This window comes from Propithecus coquereli, unplaced genomic scaffold (genome assembly GCF_000956105.1).
Source record: "Propithecus coquereli isolate 6110/MARCELLA unplaced genomic scaffold, Pcoq_1.0 Scaffold198, whole genome shotgun sequence".
NCBI classification, from domain to species: domain Eukaryota; kingdom Metazoa; phylum Chordata; class Mammalia; order Primates; family Indriidae; genus Propithecus; species Propithecus coquereli.
This window is the reverse complement of record NW_012144744.1, coordinates 347,931-368,928: the sequence shown is the minus strand read 5'-3', so window position 1 is coordinate 368,928 and position 20,998 is coordinate 347,931. Positions and strand designations below refer to the sequence as shown.

Below are 20,998 nucleotides of genomic sequence, written 5' to 3'. Positions count from 1 at the left end.
AGAGGCAGAGCCAGGGTTGAAACCCAGTTCTGTCCAACTCCAAAAGCTCGTGTTCTTAACCACTAAACTACATTGTCTCTCACTGTGCTCATCTGATGTCTGACCCTGGACAACACCAGCTCCACTTCGGCTACACAAAATAAGATTCAGCGTTATGCCCATGCTCAGAGCACCTGACCCTCATCACATACCCATTTCAATCTTGTTACTCCCATCTCGCTGCAGGCTAATTGCCATGGTCTCACCTAGCTACACAGCTGAGACAGGACATGCTGATCCAAGGGCAGGGGACCTTGGCTCCCTGCCCTGTTTCTATAGTCACTGCTGTGCGTGGCAGGCAAGAGCTGCCAAAGCAGGAGGCTAGAGGCTTGCAGGTGAGCACCACCCCACATCCTGCCAAGGGACAAGGCTGCCCAGAATACCCTGCAAGAAACAAAGTGGTCCTCATTCCTCCTGAATATGTTCCTGCTGCAGATCAATAGTGTACCAGGCTTATATTCTGTTAAATGAAAACACAAGTTGAAGAACAATATCAATATATAAAATGCTACCTAATTATTGAAAAAAATAGCATTCATATGCAAAAACAATCTGGAGAACAGAAATAGAACTGTTAATAATGATCCTCCTGTGCAATGCGATTAAGGGCAGGGCAATGAGTATTGTAGTTTCAAATAGCGTGCGCCTTTCATAATTTCAAAATATTTAAGGAAAGCACATCCATCAAGGTTCACATTAAGGCTGTGCCAAAATAGCACGGGATGCTCATGAACCCCTGCCTAAAGGGCTTAATCTAATAGGCTTGAGGGAGGCCCTTCCTGTGGGCCTCAAATGCAGTTTTAAGAAACAGATCCACAGAATTTTATGATGGTGATATGTCCACCATACAGGAAAAACACATGTACCCAACTGTGTTTGCTCTCCAGCAGGGGAGACACGTGTCCCTTAATCCCACCTGTGATCAATTTATGTTCATACCCTACCTGTAAATCGCCTTTCTCCTGTACTCCTTCATGCCTGCCAGTGCTCCCTCTAACACAGGCCACATGTAAATTCAACTTGAGAGCAAGGCACAGTCCACCTTGTGCTTTGAATCAGACCAGGAAATCACCAAAAGCCTTCCTCAAGAAGAAAATAATCCTCCAAAGTTCAAAGCAGAAATGCTTGGATTACTTCATCTTTGCCTTTCCTTGTGCCTGATATTTACAAAGCACACTGGAATTTACAACACACATGTTCACATGCAGGTTCTCATTTGATCCACACAATAACCCTGTGCAAGTAGACTGGGTAGAGGTGATGCCTAATCTACACAGATGAGGAGACTGAGGCCAAGGAATGAGACTTAACTAATGGAACCATCTAGAAGGCTAGGATCAGAGGCCACAAGCCAGGACTCCAGACTTCTAGAGCAGCTTTTTCATTTATTCGTTCACTCAGGTATTTGTAAATATTTGCTCACTACCTATTAGGTGGCAGCCCTGATAGGCATTGGTGAAACAATGGTGGGCCCATACGGTGCTTACAGCCCGGGGAAAAGGCAGACATCAATCGAATGATCAAAAACTACGCACCTGAAAAACAAACACTATTTTATGATGAAAATGTGAAACACAAGAGGCCCCTTTTCTTTTAGCCTGAAAACTGAGGAGGAGTAGGAGTGAACTTGATATTCTAGAAATAGCATGTACAGAGGTCCTGTGGCTTAAGTGAATATGATACCTGTAAAGAACTAAAAGAACTTGAGGTCAGAAAAAGGGAAAAAGCAGTGCAAGATGAAACTAAAGAAGGAAACATGGACTACGCTATACAAAATTAAAGCTTGTGACCTTTATTCTAAAACTTTTAAGAGGCCATTAAACAAGCCTAATTGTGTGTTGGAGTGGGTAGGGAATATGTTGATCAGGTTTGCAGTGTGAAGTCCTTATGGATCAACCTAATGTCCATGAAAAATTGCTGTCTCTGAAAATTACTCAGAATTCAATGTGCTCACCTACCTCCCGTGCTCTCTTATTAGTTCCTGCAGGCTCTAGTACATATCTAATTAGGTACCAATAAAAGAAGCAATAACGACAAATGCCCTTCTGAATGGGGGTCCCCCCACTGCCCACCCCTTTATTTCACTGCCAGTAGTTTTTAATGAGACCTTGCAATTGCAAAGTCATCTTAAAGAATACAGAGAGTTTGTCACCTTGAAATAGTGACTATGGAAATTTATGTTGGAACAGTGTAAAACCACATACATAACACTGGAGACCAGTGTAACGCATCCATTCCACATTTGAAGAAATGGCCAAATGGCTCATTTGCAGTCAGTCATGATGTAAGATTATGTCCTTGGCCATTACCCATCAGCACCAAGGCACATGCAAGGCATACAAATCATGCAAGGATGATGGGCCATCTCTCTGTGGTATTGAAGTCATGAACCTATCAATACTTCAAATTCCAGGAAGGAGGCAATCTTTACATCTAAAGCCAAGAGCACATAAGCCTTCTAGAGTCTAAAGACCAACTGAGCAGCAATCTCAGTTAGAATCTATAACAAGGTAGATTATTTTGCCCAACAGGGAAGTGGCCTTGTGGGGTGGCCAGCATGCCTACTCTCAGAAAGTAATACATAAAACTTGGCCTTTGGCTGTTTTTTTTGCAGTTTATAAATTGGATAGCTTGTACGTCTTCCATGAGAAGTTAGAAGTACTGTCTTGCCACATTATGATGAGAAAGCATAAGAGGAAGAGGAGGAAGAAGAGGAGGAGGAGGGGGAGAGGGAGGAGATGATGATGATGATGATTCCAGCCCTGAGTGCTAGCCCAGAGGAAGCTATTTGACTCTTTCGTGTGGCTGCAGGTAGAGCAGGGGGTTGGAAGGAGTTGCAGAGAATAAGCTCCCTGAAAAAAGGAACAAGGAAGGACCACTGGGCTCTGGCTATTGTCTGCCACTGACTTTACTGGGTACCCGTGGACAAGTTACTTCTTTTCTCAGCATCTCAAAAACTCCCATCTATCAGATGCAAGAACATCCTCCTCACAAGGTTATAGTGAAGATCAAGTGCATACATGAATCATCTCTAGAGAAATACAAAACACTAACCTCAACTCAGTAATGATTGAGCAAAAACTCTGAGTTTCCCCCAGCAAGGTGTTGGGCCACTGAGGCTAAAATGTCAAGTTCAAGAAACAAGTCAGCATTCTCTCAGCCCCTCTCTTGCTTAGACTTCAGCCAAAGACAGCATCAGACCTGGAAAGCAGGTATTAGTAACAGCGCACTGAGTGATTAAGTTGGTCAAGTGCTTTGTTTTCCTGATATACCAGGATTAATCACAGCCTGGGGCTGTTTACCTCCAGTGGAAATAAAATTCCATTCTGGGTAATACAGACATTCCAAGTGTCCCAAAGAAGCCAGCTGAGGGCCCCAACTTGAATCCCGTAAGTTCATATGTGCGAAATTTGCTGTCAGGAAAGTGATACCCTCAGACTAATGGACTCTAATGAGTAAGGATGTGACATGACATTCCTAAAGGAGAGTTAGAGACAGCATCACAGGCCCTTTAAAAAGAAGAGAAGTTATTTCTACTCTAATTGCCAAGGAAAACCCTCAGGTGAGGGTCCAGGCACATGAACTAGCTGGCTCTGTGGCTCTAGAACCCCTGCTGGGAGAAACGCAAGAAGTTAAAAAGGATGAGCTGGGAGACAAAAACCAACTGAATTTGGGGTTTACGGCAGGGAAAAGAGTGCACAGAAACCTTTTCCTTCCAAGCCTCTTCATCCTCACACCTCACCCCCAGCACACCCCCTAAAAGAAGAACAGCTGAACAGGTGCAGCTATAAATCCATCTTCTTGCATCCATCAGCTCTGGCTGCCATTATTTATAACATTAGTTTAATTAAAGTTTCCAGGGAGACAGTTGAATTTTGTTAACAGTAATGTAGAAAATCAGTTCTTTTCAATGACAACATCAGCCCCCCTGGTCTACCTGGAAAACTAATGCAGCGTTTAGAATTCTTTAATTTTTTCCAATTAGATAGTCTTCATGGCTTATGCACTTTTTATTCCTCAAAGCTCCTTTCCAACAAGTGAAGCATAAAAGGAACAGAGACAATTAATATATAATTGTGTATTTTTTTAAATAGGGTTCCATCATGTGTGTTGTTCCAGTTTAACTTTTTATTTTCTCTCCTTGCTTGCCTTTTTTAAAAAAAAAACCAGGCATAGCCATCAAAAGCACAGAGGAAAATTACAACAAAGATGTAAGCACCAGTATTTTTTCCTATGAGAAAATATTTATTTCCCTTGCAACCTGTTTTCCCCACATTCATTTTACATAGACCCATGTCCATGCAATACAATGACAACAAGACATGTGACTGCAGGCACAGAGATGAAACCACTGTGAACTGGGAATGAAGTCTTATTTTCCTCTCTATTCTAATACATCTCAGGCCTCATATATGCAAAAAAAAAAAAAAAATGCCTTCTTGTTAACCTTCTGATGGCCTCAGGTAGCCAACAAACCACCAGATAAAGGAAAGACTCTATTGTGTTTTTTTAGTTCTTTCTATTTGCAAACTTGAAAGCCCAGGAGTACAGGTTGGTGGGGAAAAATGCAGGCCACTCTCTCGTCATCCACTTCAATTAATCCTTTCACCTCCTATCTCTTTCTGCCATTGAGGCTGTGGTTAACCAAAGGCATATTTAAACCCACCAGGGAACAAGAGGAGAAGTTGAAGGTTCTTGAAAAGACAAAATTAGAAATAGGTCTGCTACTGATGTCAATAGAACACAGGGCAAAGTTAAACTTCGAATCTACCTAATAAGGTTGAAATGAATAAGCCACAGGGTACACAGCGTGTATAGAAGTTGGGGAGTGGGGCTCGGTCAGAATGAGATGTCCAACACTGTAATGTCCAGTCTGCCTTTGCAATTAAGCAGCCACTCTCTTTTTGCCAAAGACTCTACAACTTGGAATGCATTACATTGGCCACCTAGATCTTTACATTTGATCTCTCTCCACTTATTTAAATTAGCGGCATCAAAAGCTTCTTTCCCTTCAGTCTTCAAAGGATGTGTCACGTTTTTCAATCACACAGCTATCCGTTATCTGCTTGCTACACTACACTGCTCTGTCTTGTGTGTCACAAAGCCATCAAGGCCTCCATGGCCAGGGCATCCTGCACCCCACACAGGACATCCACTGTCACATATCTGGGGCAGAACACTCTGGAAGAAAGAAAGGGCATGAAGTGGAGAGAACAAAAGAACAACATCCTTTAGCATCCAAAAATGCATATTCAGCATCTACTCCAGCAAGGAAGGAGGCAAGTGAAAAAAAAAAAAAAAAAAAAAAGGCAGTAGGTATCCCGGGGCAGTAGGCTCTGGCCTTTGCCCATCAGCAACATGTTGCACTGTCAACCCCCATGTGAATTCAGATGATTGCAAACCCCTGATGGACCACTACAGAAGTGGCACTGTGACAAGGACAAGCTGTGCTGCTCCAGGGTGCTGAAGGGGGGGAAAAAGGCAACCCCTGAAATAAGCATTGTGATGAGACAGAATCAGAAAGAAATGCCCAGAAGTCCAGAGTTGGAAGGAAACTTAAAAGCCATCTAGCCCTAGCCCCTCATGGTATGCTTAGGGAGCTAAAGCCCAGGGATAGTAAAGGACTAGCCCAGGGTCATAGAAATTAAACAACTGCTTTCAGCTAAAGTTTTCACTCCAAAGTATTTTGTGCTATAAATCCAGATTTTTAAAATAGAGAAGCAAATAGTATATATTTTGGTCATCCATGTAGGCTTTAAGAGATCCAGAAAATTATATTAATAACAAACAAGTTCCCTCATTTGTAAAAGTAAAACTATATCCCTTCATAAAAGTTGTGATAATTTTGGCTCATGAGTTTGTTCATGGGGTGTAAATTTCTGCAACCCCCTCCTCACAAGAATAAAAAGGAAAAGAGGCCATGCCATGTTCTCAAGGCCCTGCCAGAATCAACAAAAAATCTTATCACATTGAAGGGGGTGTTTCCTCCCCCACTCTGCCTCAGTTACATACTTTTAAGTGATTCTGTTGGTGTAACAATCACACGGCACTGTGCCGCACTACAGACCAGAGAACTAAAACACAAACTACGGGAGAACCTTGCCCTGGACCTGGAAATCAGAATAATTTCAGGGAGTTGATTGGCCCCAAACCCTATGTTGTATCACGAATCCATATTACGCACTAGGTCCTGAATCCAGGGGACACAAGCCACTGTTTTTATAAAGGTGAAAATGTGACTAAATTTTACTCATTTCTAGTATGATACATGAAAATCTTCTCTAGATGATGGTACATGTCTGTAGTACTTAATGATGCTGTATGTTCATACAATAGCTTGGAATGTTCAGAGGATTTGGTATCCACCCTCTAGCTACAAACAACCCTGCAAACATTCCTACAAACAACCCTATGGTAGAATAGTTCTTATTACTCCCATTTTACAGATGCAAGCACAGTTCCTGGCATATGAATGAATGAATGAATGAATGAATGAGAAAATTAACACATAAATTGCCCAATTTCACACTCCTGTATCTTTACATGAAAATCATATTTTATAAATGGCAAAACCAAGTGAAAGGTCCAGAATTCATTTCAGTCTAGGTTAAACCACAGAGTTCATATGAAACATGAAAGAAAGATCTTCCTTCCCTTTCCTTCCCTTTTCCATACTTACTTCTCTCTCTCTCTGCAGGCCTTCCCTCATTACCAACGTGATACTACTCACCCATACACACTCTTCTCTCACCAGACGATGACTGGCTTTGTAATGCCTACAAGATAAACTCTGTTCCAAGCCCGACTCACATGACTGGTTCAGAATCAAATCACATAGGGGCAACACTGTAAAGCTGTAGAAATTGTTGTGCATTTTCACCTAGGATGATAAGAAATTGAGCGGCTTCTCCAAGTCCCAAGGAGCTGTTCCTCCTGTGATCTCCCAAATCTGATGGTCTCTACCAGGAATCCAGCAATCCATCATGCACTGCCTTTCAACCACTCTTACACTTTTGCTTTGTACCATTGCTTAAATTTACACATGGGTAAGTCCTATCTTCCTAGCTTGCTTGTCATCTCTTTTTAGATAGAGGATTTGGAGCTGCTTTGTTGGTTGGACTTGAAGCATATGATGGCTTCCAATTTTATTTTAATTTTGACGAGGAGTTGTGTGCATGCATATCTGTTTATGAAGTGAAGAGTATATCAGGTGGGGAACCAGGAGATTGAAAGTCTCAGCCTCTCTTGGAAGCTGTGACCTTTGATAGTCATCTCCTAATTTCCCCCTGAATACTGTAGCAAAAATGTTTGTATAAAACCAATGTAGTAGATTATACATGTGGCTTAACTACCTTAAGGAATGTGAAGTTTAATACGATGATGTTTGTAAATATTTCAGGAGCTCTCTGGAAGGAAAATACCATATCAACATATTTCATTATGAAAAATCTACATATATAAACAGATGCTCGTATCCTGAAATTGCTCTGAAATATTACACAGAAACCTTGACTGACTCGTTCAGTGATTTATAGCAAGTTTAGTTTCTGATTCCCTATTTTTGCCGAGATCAGTTGTATGCTAAAATTGGATGTGCTCTGTGGTTAGTAGCATGTGTTAAAAAGTAAAATCTACATATGGTTATTATCTAGACTATAATCACCGAGTTAACTCCCTGTCAAGGTAACAATCAGGCTGCAGATGTGTGGGTATGTGCCATGCACACTTGTACCAGTCTGAACAAATAAGATGAGAGTTCAGAGCTCTGGTGAAATATGATAGACTGTGCCTAAGAGCTAAATTTGTCCAGCAATGAGGCATAAGGAGATTGGTTTAGGGTGGGGACACTTGCATATTGCAAACAGTGCTGGCCAAAGGCTGGATGAATGTACCATTTGAATGGAAAATACTGTTGGGTCCATCGCTTAGCTGCTAAGGAGCTCAGCCCCACTGTCACTTCCAGACCAAGATGCAGGAAGGACTGTTTTCAGTTCTCTCCACTGTTCAACTGCCATTATGAGTTATCAAATCAGCCTGCTTATAGGGCTCCTGTCTGAGTACAGGCTTTCTCTGATATTCAGGGACCAGGGCCAATCACTGTGGGGGGCCCTGGTGATTTCAGAATGAATTTAAAATGACTAAATGAATAAGCTATGAACTTCCTAATGGAAAGGACTCTTTTATTTCCCTGCATCCTGCACAGCCTGGCAAAGATAGTGTGCCGATAAATTTAATTTGATGGGCTGATTGAAAATTAAAAGTTACCAAATAAAGAGAAGGAAATAAAATGCATTTGGTGGTGAATGAGAAAGATGGCTTATGCACCAAATCCCAGATACTGGTGGATTCTGTCCTTTGAGTCTTACAGCTGGGCTGCAAAGTGAGCTGAGAAGGGAGAGGGAGGGAGACTCTGAGGAAGGTTAGTTCAGGTCACATTCTAGGCTTTGTTGGCAACTATTAATATAAAAGGCAGCTAGAGAAAAACCCAAGGCAATGGAGATAATCAGCCTGGCCTCCCAACTGAATGGTTCCTTTTATGTTTCTAGCTTGAGGTAATCTGCTGCCCACACATTGGGAGCTTCTAACTAGGCCCAACTAAACAGCTGAAGCAGGGAGAAAAGTGTAAGTCTCAGTAGCAAGCAGCAAGTGTTAAACCACTGACTAAAATAGCAGTTGCTTTTCTTGTGACAATTTGTGCAATTAGATCTGAAAAAGCTGTGTTTCTCAATTCTGACCCAAAAAACAAAACAAAAAAAAAAAAGGTGGAAAATCCTGCCATACTAAATTTCCTCAGAGCAATGGAATTGCCTGGGAAATCTTTTCCTGATTTTAGATGTTTTCATGGCCTCTGAACCATCTAGAGTATCTCTCCCTGGGAAGACTCTCTGGTGTGGCTATGATGTTGTCTTGGGCAGTATATGTCATTAGCACACTGTGGAGGTGGTATGAGGAGTGATAAAAAGAAGGAGGTTTTGGAGGTAGATCCGGCTCAAAGTTTTGGTTTTGTGCTTATTATATTACATGACTGAGACCTAATTATTTATCTTCTCTGAGCCTTTCTACTTCTAAATTTGTAAAATGGGTCTAACAAAACTGTCCCCATATGGTTATCCTAAGGAACACTATGCCTAGCACATTACTTGACCTGCTGTATTGGCTCCCATGCCAATGTGCAGGCTTCCATTAACTAGATTCCACATCTTTCCACACAACTCCAAGGATCAATGATACAAGACACGTGAGAGAGAAATACTAGAAAGAAGCAAACTGATCACATTGAATCATGGCCTTCCCTCATGTCCCAAATCCAATGCCAGTGGTCTCCACCGTGGGGCTGAATGGCCTCATGGTTAGAAGCAGGCACTCATGAGTCAGACTTGGGTCTAAATCCTAGAGCTGCCACTTATTAGCAGCAGAACTGCAGACAAACATGAAACCTCAGTTCCCTCATCTTAAAAAGAGAAAAATAACAGCGTGAGTATGGACTGAGTGAATCTATGTAAAGTACTGAGCACTGAGCCTAGCACAGTCAACATTCAAGCATTGTCTATCATCATCTCCATTCATCATTTAATCAGCAGAATTCCAGTGGGTGAGAGGTTGAGAAGAATAAAACAGCATAACTCTAAGGGTAAGAAGTATCAAAAAATACAGATCTCAAGGTGATATGAAATGCAAAGGCTGGTAAAAACCAGCTTTTGTGAAATTCACTGTAAGGGTGGCCTAGGTAAGAAGAGGTAGACCAGCATCTTGGTATATGGGACAAAGCTTCTGCTACTCTAGAGTTGGTTAGCTCTAGCTGGGAAGACACTTGTGAAGAAGATGAGTTTGCTTTGTGCACTAGACCCTACCCTCTCCTTGGTCCATTCTCCTCCTTACCAAGGCCCTGCTTCACATAATTGGTCTTCCAAGTGTGCATTTATTTGTTGCATCTCAGCCTCTGCACTAGCTTCCTTCCCCTTTTTCTAAACCAGTGGTTTTAAAATGCCAGTCCATGCACCAAGGCTAGACCGCCTGCACAGAAGCTATATGAAGAGCCTGTTAAAAATATAGCTTCTCGGGTTCTGCCCTCAGGGAATCCAATCCAGTCAGAGATGGAGCCAGGTTATCCATATTTTTTATAAGTTCCCTGGATAATTTTTATGTGTTGTCAGATTTGGGAACCATGCTTCTAGACTGTTCCTATATAAAAACCACACTTTACCTTTCCTATGATCCAGTCTTTCAGGGCTTTTTTCCCCGACCTGTCTGAAAAACTAACTTATGTTTTGAGTCCATGAATAATCAACTGACAACAACTTCATAAGATTTCCCTCCAAGATCTTATGTAAAAGACATGTTATGCCATAAGCTAAAGTGTGAAAAATATTAAGAAAAGCCAAGGAACATTTAGAATCCCCTCAGTCTATTCTTTATAAATGGCACTGACTTAAAAAATGCCATGGCTACAGAGCTCCAGTCTTCTTCCCACTCTCTTAGGAGAGAGGCCGTGGTAGCCATGAAGGACACACAGTGGATAAAAGCTTGCAGGCAGGGTCCAAGAGGCACCATTGATGAGCAGAGTAAATAATAACAACTACAAACATTTACTGAGCACTAATGGCCAAGCACCACCCTAAGCACTTCACATGGATTATCTCATTTAATATTCCCATTTATAAATATGTATTAGTACTGCCACCATTTTATAAATGAAGAATATGAGATGCAGAGATAGTAACTTGCCCAAATCACACAGCTAACAAATGGCTGAGGATGACAGAAGAGAGTACTTCACAGGGATCAGAGAATTTGTGCAGGCATGAAACCCTAGTTTAGCAAAGAAAGATCCTCTCTCCTTTCTCTTCTCCAAATAGAAGAATAGAAATAGAGAGTAAAACTTTTGGAAGGCAGAAACAAAAATCACTCCTAATGGGTACAAAGCACACTATCTGGGTGATAGACACACTCATAACTTCAACTCAAACTGTACAAAAGCAAATCATGTAACCAAAACGTTTGTACCCCCATAATATCCTGAAATTTAAAAAAAGATTAAAAAAAATTGCATAGCAAGAAAACAGCAGTGTCTCCAGGACTATTCAGTTTGGAATTATTAAACTAGGGCTTTGAAGCCTCTCTAGGCCCATGGTTTAGGAGAACAAGCAGTACTCTTTCTCTGCAATCCCATTTGGGCAGCATCAGGGTGGCAGGTCATAGGGAACAGGAGTGCTGACAGTTTAGAGCTAGAGAATTCTTTAGTTTTAGAGAACTGAAGGAGCCAATGAGCTCTTGGAGGTGGAAATGAAGACAGCAGCTAAGAGCTGGCTTTATCCAGGCAGCCCAGCCCAGATGTGCAGGGTGAAAATGAGCCAGTGGTTTCTATGGAAACTGTGTCCAGACATACATATTACACCTGGTTAAACCACAATTCTTCAGAAGTCTAGAAAGCACCTTAAATAGGTCACATCAAAATCGATTAAGATTTACTTCAAGATGACAGACCTACCATTGAGCTTGACCTTAGTTCTTTGCCTTTCCAGGTGTTCTTCTAAAAGAGTCTGCAGAGCCAGAATGGCAAGCACATTCAAGTATCGCCTCATCTGCAATGCAGTCTGTAGCTTACTGACCTTGCAATACCCCTCCCTCTTGATGGGTTCTGGAAGGAGGGCTGTCCCCAGTATGTCCGTTCTTTATCCTGGGCTCAAGGGAGCAAGCCCTATGGCTGAAAAGTCATTTTAACTTTAATGGCATCATTAATGAGAATCAACAATGCATGGGCACTGCTCAGAATGCAAAAAATTCTCTGTAATTGGATTTGGATCACTCTCCATAAGGATTTTCAGTGGGTTCTGGAGAGACCAAAACATTCCCCTTGACCACTATTCTCCAGCTGTCTGGCCACAAATGATCCTATAGAGATCAATGGTCTCCTTCCTCCTTCAGTTGTCAGGAAACCTGCCTCCAGTGACAGACAGAGGGGACAACATCTCCCTCCCATTCCAACCCACAACCCCCTGTGAAACCCCCCAGAACTCACAAATAGTCCTGCCATTCTCTGACAAGCTGGGAGGCTCATTCTTCTGCAGAGATTGGATGCCATCAATTCCAAAAGATTCAAAGAACAGCCTCTTTAAGAAGCCTCCATTTGGAAAAGATATTTAAACAAAGAGTGCGTTTGATGAAGTGAAATAGAATTAGTCGCTTCAGTGGCACAGGCTTCTCAGACTCATTCGAAGGTAGACTACTAGCTTTTTCGCTTTCAAGTGGAACGAACTCAACAACAATATATCACAGTTAACTGTGATCACAGCTCCATGGAATTTCAGCCAGTGCCTGGAGCGCACTGAGGTGCACTTAATATTCCCCAATCTGTAATCAACCTTTTGTACATTCGTTCCTAATCACAGGATACAGTTTCATCTTAATGAACTGTTTTCTTATCGTATTACAGTTGGTCATTTCAGCACGCCTAATGGCCCATTTGCTAGGTTAAATTACAATTAGGGTCCCTTGGTTTTTGTTTCTCAGCGAGTCTTAGAGGATTTGATTTTTTTTTCCCCTTCCCATCGCTCAATTTCAAGGTCAGCATCACCAAAGATCAAAGACAAAGACATACCTGTTGCAGTCGACGTGAAGCAGGAGGTGAGAGGCGCTAACGGACAGCGCAACCTTGTGCCACCGTCCGTCTGCCATCCGGTACGGAAGTGCCTCTGTCCTGGGCTTCCCGTTGTGAATATAGTGATATCGAATCTCATCCCTCAGGCCGCTGCTCTCCAGTTCAAAATAGCTGTGTGTAAAGGAACAAAAATTTGTTTTATTTTAGTTCCGGATATCACAGCCATCATCAACCTCCATTCCCTTACTGCCAGGTGTCTCAGAATCTAAAATTGGCTCAACATGAAGCAAAGAGCCATGACCTGAAATCAATTGCACTGTATGGAATCCAATTCACCTGTTGTCTGAGAGCCCTCGTGGTGACACCTTGGGCCTCTGACACGGAGCTCAATCGATCCACTGCGGAATAACAAGCCACAAGCTAATTAGCAAAACTCAATATTTAAAGGTGTAGTTCAGAACCCTCTTTCTATTGTCTAAAAAAGGCCATCTCTGTGGAATGGATTTATTGATGGCTATTTTTAGATCTGCTATCTTTACTTTTCTAAGAATTAAAGGGAAATAGAAGTCATGTGGGACATCGGGGATTGACATAAATTGTCACAGTGACGCGATTAGTCTTTTTTTTCTTCTCCCTAAACAAAAAACTGTAACGGGACAACGATTCCTAGATAATGAGTAGGGGAGAAAGACTGAAGCTAGTCACACGTGAATCAGTATTTCAAGTTATCACGGAATGAAATGTGCAATTGAGTTTTTCCTTTTCCGAGATTATTATCATATTTTCCACACCCGTGAGAAATTCTTAGTGCCACCGCTGTACTCAGCACTTTAGTCATAAAATGCAGCAAGCAACTTTGGGACACTCCTCAGACACACACCAGGGTTTATACTTTCGTAGATGGCAGAACTATTTCGTTTCCTCTGCTTCTTTTCTGAAATGTGTTGTCGTCATTAATATTGGGCCTGATCCCACTGCCAGGCATTGGACTAAGCATTTCACATATGTGATCTAATTTATCACTGACAACAACCTACAAGACTGATATTATTATCCCTTCTTAAAGATAAACTGAGACTCAGGATTAAGTAACATAACTAAACCCGGATTTAAACTTAGACGTGATTTGACATTCTGTGCTCTTTCTACCAGTTTGTTGCTCATCTCAGAGGCATGTCGACAAAATAGTGAGAATGGCCTCAGCTGGCACTAACTTCCAGCAACTCATTCAGACAGACAACTCAAGAGCTATTTGCCTAAACATGCAACCAGGCTTGATCACTAGATTTGGGAGAACCTGCTGCTTTTCCTCTAATCCACTGAGTTGGCTGACTCCACTAGCCAGACTGTATTTAATCTAAAAAACAAAATTCATCTTCTATGAGAACTAAAATGAATATACCGTAAAACTCAGCCTCTAGGATGGCTGCCTCCCAAATCTCATGTCAGAGAACAAATGCATATTTCTTGCTCATCTCTCAGAGGGCATCTCCCCACAGAGAGCCTCACAGGGGAAGCAGAGAGTCAGGACCAGCCTCTGACCCACCCCATTTGTGCCAGTGCAAAGAATCAGGCCCAAGGTCATAAGCTAAAGAGGTTACCGATACCATAACAGCCAGCTCCTGGGCCCAGATACATACTTATTAATAAATTAATATAAAACATTTTATAAGACTGCAAAGGAGGAAGACATTTATTTTAAGGGAATTCTTCAATTTCTTCTAAGCAGCTGGAACACTGGAAGAATTAAATAATCAGAGAACTTGAAAGTCAAGAAGACCTTAGAGATTATCTGGTCATTCATTAAATCATTCAACATGCCCTTAATGAACACATAGTAAAGAACTAAAAAAGGATTTAAAATATAGATCCCATTCTCAAGATGCTCTGAGACTAGTGTTGAAGGAAATGTGTCCTCCCCCACAAAAATGGTAGAGAGTTGCTGAAGAGAAACAAATGAGGAGTCAAGAATGTCATTTAATGATTGACTGCCATGTGTCAGGAATATGCCAAGTTTATTATCCCTATTTTACAAATGAGTTCACATATGATCAGAGATATTAGGTACCTTGCCTAAGACCATACAGCATCTATATAGAAAAGCAGCATGATATTATTAAATGTTAATATTTGAGACCATACCAAGATTCACATATCATGAGAAATTTCTCAATTACTTTATTTTAACTGACAGCAACTGCTAGGGGAAGGAATACAACCTTGAAAGGATATCAATGACAATTAGAAATGTTCCTAGAGATTACCTGATGGAATCATAAAAAAAGGAAGCAAATACATTTGACCAGATTAAATCATTATTCTTGGGGTTATGGCCTCATTGAGCAAGTGATCGATGTATTATAAGCAGATCGTTTAAAGATTACTTTATAAAGCACTGGAGTAAGTGGTTACTTTGGGGTAATCACAAATACATGAGCAAAGAAATCTGCCCTAATGTTCGGCAAATGGATACTTGTATCTTGGAATAAAGTTTCTGACAGCATCATGCACATATTCAAAAAGTGCTATATCTCAAACAACTTAGATGAAAATCAAGATGATGTGTTTGTGAAAAAATATGTTAGATAACTGCTGAAGTGGCCCCAGGGATGATAAAGACATGAGACAGCTAAGTGACATCTGGATAAAATTGTTTCATGAGGGCTGGGAGGGAAATAAGGCAATATTTCCAGGCAGTAACCCTCTGCTAATAGAGATGTGAAGCTTAGTCGTGATAGCAAGTTGGAGGAGGTAGTCATTTGGCCTGATGGGATTGGCTGTGGCCTGGAGGGAAGATGCACGCTTTGCAGTAGACTCTTGTTTCTCAAAGTGTATGGAGCAACAGCATCAGCGTCACCTGTGGAAATTCAGATTCTTGGGCCCCACCCAAGAGCTACTGAAGCAGAATCTGTATTTCAACAAGACCCCCCGATGATTCATCTGCATGTCAGTGAAGAAGCACCATAGTAGAGTACACCAGGTGTTGCTTTACTTCCCGGCCAGCTGGTCATGGTGAGGAGAGCAGAAGTTTGTCACTAAGAGCAAGTGAACAGAAGGCATGTGGTGCTGGCAGGGAGAGGAAGGACACTGGAAGTGATCGTAAGCTGGTGTCTAGCGAGCAATCTACCCTGACCAGCCCTTACTCTTCAGGCCTCAAGTGCATTGGGGTCTTCCTGGGAGTCTGGAGGGGAGGGAAGGGCAGCTGTATGGGTGATAAAACTACAAGCCAGGTTTTGTAAGCAGACTTTCTTCCTTTAGCCCTGGACCTCAGCCAAGCGTGTTGTTCTAACAAACTGCCTTGGTTCCCAGAAAAGCCTGCTTATCCTGTGAATATTTGAAAACAGCAGTGGTATTCCCTCCTAAGTACTTTTTTTCTTTTTCAGGCCAAGCATCCTTAGCGCCTTCCTTTATACTCTCATCCGCCACATAGACTATGAGCCCCTCCTGGACAAGGATTCCTCCTTCTTCCTCCTTCCAGATCCTTCCCTTTGTTGGTCGCCATGCTCTAGGTGTGGTCAAATGAATCAATTTTCCACTTAAATGCAGCATCCAGGAATAAAGGTACTTGTGCAGATGTGGTCTAATACAAAGTACAGGGACACTATCATCTGCTTCGCTCTGGGCTGTGCACAACTATGACAGTATCCTATAATGCTTGCACTGGCTTTCCCATCAACTAACACGCCAAGTCTTTTCACACAAAGTACTGTAAAGGCAAATCTTTCCCACCATGTATTTGCATGGCTGAATTTTTTAAACACAAGCCTCTGCTTAAGTGCTAGACAGACCTTACCCAGAATATGCATGAGTAATTCCCCAAAGTCCACCCTTAGGTATTAGGCACAATTAGTATTACCATGAACTGAAATCACATTTCATAGGACTATCTGAATTCCAAGGTATATTTGGTAACAAAATTCAGGAATAACAATGCCAAATAATATAGGTATATAAAGATCAATCAAGTTATTTTTACTAAAATGATTATCATTTTCCCCAAAACTGATACCCAGGTATCCCATTTTGAGATTTTTACATATATACTAGAATAGAAGGCTAGATGTATTTAAAATGTTAAAATGTTTATTTCTGGATGAATGTGTGTCTTCTGTATACAAGGGTGAAAAAACAGTAAAAGTTAATTTTAGACAGTATCCAATACTATTATAATTTATTAGTAAGAGCAAAACGTTTCTTATCCAGCTATTCCATAAAACGTTTCTTTTCCAGCTATTCCATAAGAATATACATTGGCTATTTAGAGAACTACTTCACACTCCAAGGAGCTCTAGAGTTGGTGCAGTGCCTGCTTACATTCCAACAGGCCTCTCCATGGCCCTGAACAAACAATTGCTTCCTGGAGTCTGGGTGGGAAGGCCAAGGCAAAATGGGTTTGGGAAACAAGGCCATGCTCCAACCCAGCATCTACCTCTGGCAGGATTCTTGGGACAGGGAGAAAAACAGTCAGGTCTCCAGCTACTTTCTATAAAAAGAGACAAGTCACCACATGTATATGGAGACTTCCCTAAATCCTGAAAAATCCTGAAGATGATGAAAAACATGAGTTTCCTACCATAGTGCCTCGGTAATGGTTAACTCTACCTTTATGAATAATAATAACAATGATAACAAAAACAATATAGCTAATATTAGTTATATAATAATAGCTAATACTTATTGAGTCTTTTCATTACCAGGAGAACTGCCTTTAAGTCTTTATATTTCACATCAAAATAATCCCTACCACAGACCTGTGAGATATTTGTTATTGGCTTTAACAAACACTTCTTAGCATTGATTATGGTCCAGGCACTATTCTACAAATATTTACTCATTTAATCTCATGACAACTTTAAAAATTATCAACTATTATCATCTTTATTTTGTAAAAGGTGGAACTGAGGCACAGAGAGATTAACTTGCCCAAGACTACACATGTAGAAAAGAACAGAACTAGTATTCAAACTAGAGCAGCACCCCGAGTTTATGCAGCAACACGAGTCCATACTTTTAACCACTACCTCATTTTACAGATAGGAAATGAAAGATTTGCAGCTCATATAGCTACAGGCCACAGAACTATGGCTTGAACCTGATTCTGGCAGACACTAAAGTGGGTGCACCCAATGGCAACATCCCATCATTTTCTGTTGTGTCAGGTGTTTAATATATTCCCTCTAATTCTGCCAACAATCTTAAATGGTAGTTGTTACTATATTCATATTATAAATGTGAAAAGTGAGACTCCAAATGATAAAGCGTCTTGTCTGAAGACACATAACTCCCAAGATTCAAATCCAGGTCTGCTTACTTCCACCACACTGAGCTCCTCTCTGGGTATAGTGGCAAGATAATATCAGGGTCAGAGGGCAGGAGAGTTCAGGAGAACTAAGGTGGCCTCATTCATGGTCCCCCCAAGGCCCCATGTTGCCAAGGCATCCCTTCCCAGACTCAGGTGCTGGCCTTCATTCCTCATATCATCTCATCACCCTGGAGAGATGCTACCGTTGTTCATGCTGAAGCCCTTTTCCCTTCCCTGGCCCTTTGTCCCCTGCTGGGATCATTACCAGAAGCCAACAGCACCAGGCAGGTGCTGTGTCCTACCTCAGGACTATGTGCACTAAAAAACAGACAATGGCACAATTTTTAAGTAAATAGTAGTACAAGGAGCACTGGCTTGGGAATACAGAGGCTTGAATTGTAACCTTAAACCTGCTATAGACAAACCATGTAATTTTTGTCAAATCTTGTCCCTGCCTCTCTGTGCCTCGGTTTCTCCTGTCTGTTAAATAGAGTAACTGGCTCTGACCAACAGAGCCTTAGGATTCCTTGAAAGAGCCTTAGAATCTGTTGGCAGAGGGAAAAGACAAGGCTACAACCTCTTTTAACCAAAGCAGCTTTACTTTCATCTGTAAAATAAATTGGAGTTTCCCGTAAGATTTCATTTGGATAAAAGATCCACCTCCAAAAATAGTTTTAAGTCATTGAACTAAATACTCCTTAAGGTCCAGCTCAGGTATAAATTTCTATAATTCATATACTGCTTTGCAAACTAATAAACTTAAAAAGAAAGTGAATGATTGGCTGTTCAGTTAGTTTCATTCCACCCTGACTTTCCTGTCAACATTCAGGCTCCAGGCTCCTTAGCATCCTGCAGGAGACAGGATGGGAGATGGCAGATGTAGCAAACATAGCAAATACCCACACCCTGCCTTCTCCTGGGGCACACAATAATCTTCATTTCCCAGCCCCTTGAATCTAGGAGAGACCATATGAGTGGTTGTCACCAAAGAAACACGAGCAGAGGTGAAAGCAGGCCAAAGCACTTAACAGAGATCATGCCTTATCCATTCCAGTTACACAGGTCAGCGGAGGATTCTGAGGCCTTAGTGGGTGGCAGCACCATAGTGTAGAAGAAGCCTGGGTCCCTAAATGACTGCATGGAACAGAGGTACCATTCCTCACACAGATTAAAATTAACATTGAATGGGGATGTAAACAATCTAACTTTTACTGATAATAACCAAAGGAGATTTAGAGGTTATTAGACGACTTTGACTCAGTAAAAAGAGGTACACAAAGCTGAAGAAAGTCAAAAAAAGAGAAAACCTGAGAAGTAACCAAGGACATAGAGCTATTTGCTAGTCTATAAATAAAAAATGACAGGAGGCACGAACACAGTCATCTCCTGCCCACAGGACAGATAACCTGCACTACATGGCCTGATACTCTGTTGGGCAAACTATATTTTCCAAAGATAGCCACATCATCTCCCACCTCACATACTCTTGTACGATGTGATCTTGATGCTCCTCCCATTGAAAGGGGAGCACTGTGTCTCCTCCCCTTGAATCTGGGTGGACTTGTCAGTGTTTTAAAGGCAAAAGTAATGCTTGGTGACTTCTGAGATTGGGTCACAAACGCATAAATGCAGCTTCTATCTTGTTTACCAGAATACTTGTGCTTGAAGCCCTGAGCCACCTTGTAAGAATTCCAACTACCCTGAGGCCACCATGCAGTGAGGAAGCCCAGACCATATTGGGAAGGCGGCATGTAGGTGTTCCAGTTGACAACCCCAACTGCGATCCCAGCCAACAGCTGTTATAAATACCAGCTTTGCTGGTGAAAACACCTCCAGCTACTTTCCCCAGCTGTTCACTCTTCCCAGCTGCAGCCACAAACACTGTAGGACAGAGATAAGTCATCCCTTCCGGGCTCTGTCCAAATTCCTGACCCACAGAATCTGTGAGCATGATAAGTTTGGGGACGGTTTTGTATACATTAATAGAAATTGGAACACTCTAACTTCATATATACAGATTTTTACCTTTAAATATTGAAACTATAATTTAGGCATGTCTCTACTGAATGCCTGGGTCATTTGTTGATCAGATGACCAAATCCAAAGTGTCAATTTTCTGTTTATACATAGCCCACAGATTTAAAATTATGCATTTTCTTTTACCTTATAAGAGATGGAATCCTACCAAAAATGTAACTTCATGCTAATAAACTATTATATCTTTTTAAATACATGATTTTCAGTAGCTATTTAAAGAAAAAAATACCTAAGGAATACTTTGGTATCTTCCTCCTTAATCCATTATTTTTCTTGTATCAAGCCCCAACATTTTGGCCTCAAGCTTCTTGCTGACACAAATGGAAGTGGCCACCTCGGTGGTCCTTTCATGAATCAGATATCTCTGGGTTCCAGCTCCAAGTGCCCTCCCAGTCTACAGAGCTGTTTGACTAAGTAAAAGGAAAGTCCTACTTTACCTGGACAAACTTCTGGTACTCCCAACTCTGTTTCCTTTATTCAGAGCAATAGTATAGTACAGAAAAAAATATGCCAGGTATAAAGGGACTTCAGAGCCCAGTCCACCCTGTTTGTATTCAGTCCTTCCTTCTGCCATTTAATCCATCTGTGAATGTGGGCAAGACACATCATTTCCCTGAGCCTCCTTTTGTTCATCTAGTACAAAATAAAACATCTACCTCACGGGTGTCTTCTAAGAATAAAATGACATAATATTTGTAAGTCACCTTACAAAGTGCCTAGTGTCCAATATTGATCATGATTTCCCTTCCTTATCTCTTTCTGTATACACGGAAACAGCCTCAGAGAGGTGTAAAGCTGCTGGAAGTGTACATGTCCTGCCTTTTCTCAGAAAGAAATGTTTGTCTGCCTTCCCCTTTCTCTTATTTAGACTTGACCTGGTGATTTTACTTGTAGCTGTAAAGTTATATATTAGTTCTGTACTCAATCCTCTTAGCAAACGTCTAGCAAGAGATTAACAGTGACAGCAATTACAGACTGCCTCTGTTAGTGAAAACAAAGCATTCACTGTTAAATGAAATGTA

General features: G+C 41.4%; 1 protein-coding gene across 3 annotated transcripts in view; it reads right to left on the bottom strand.

Moving 5' to 3' along the window:
- The window catches only part of NELL1 (NEL-like 1 (chicken)), an 837,620-nt gene that overhangs the window by 703,408 nt on the left and 113,214 nt on the right, over nucleotides 1–20,998 (bottom strand). For 2 of the 3 annotated variants that reach the window (XM_012643488.1, XM_012643489.1), the window contains exon 4: nucleotides 12,638–12,808. The exons of the other annotated variant lie outside the window; for it this stretch is intronic. In XM_012643488.1, coding sequence (XP_012498942.1) covers nucleotides 12,638–12,808 — 171 coding nt within the window. The remainder of the gene's footprint in view (nucleotides 1–12,637; nucleotides 12,809–20,998) is intronic. 3 annotated transcript variants of the gene reach the window in all.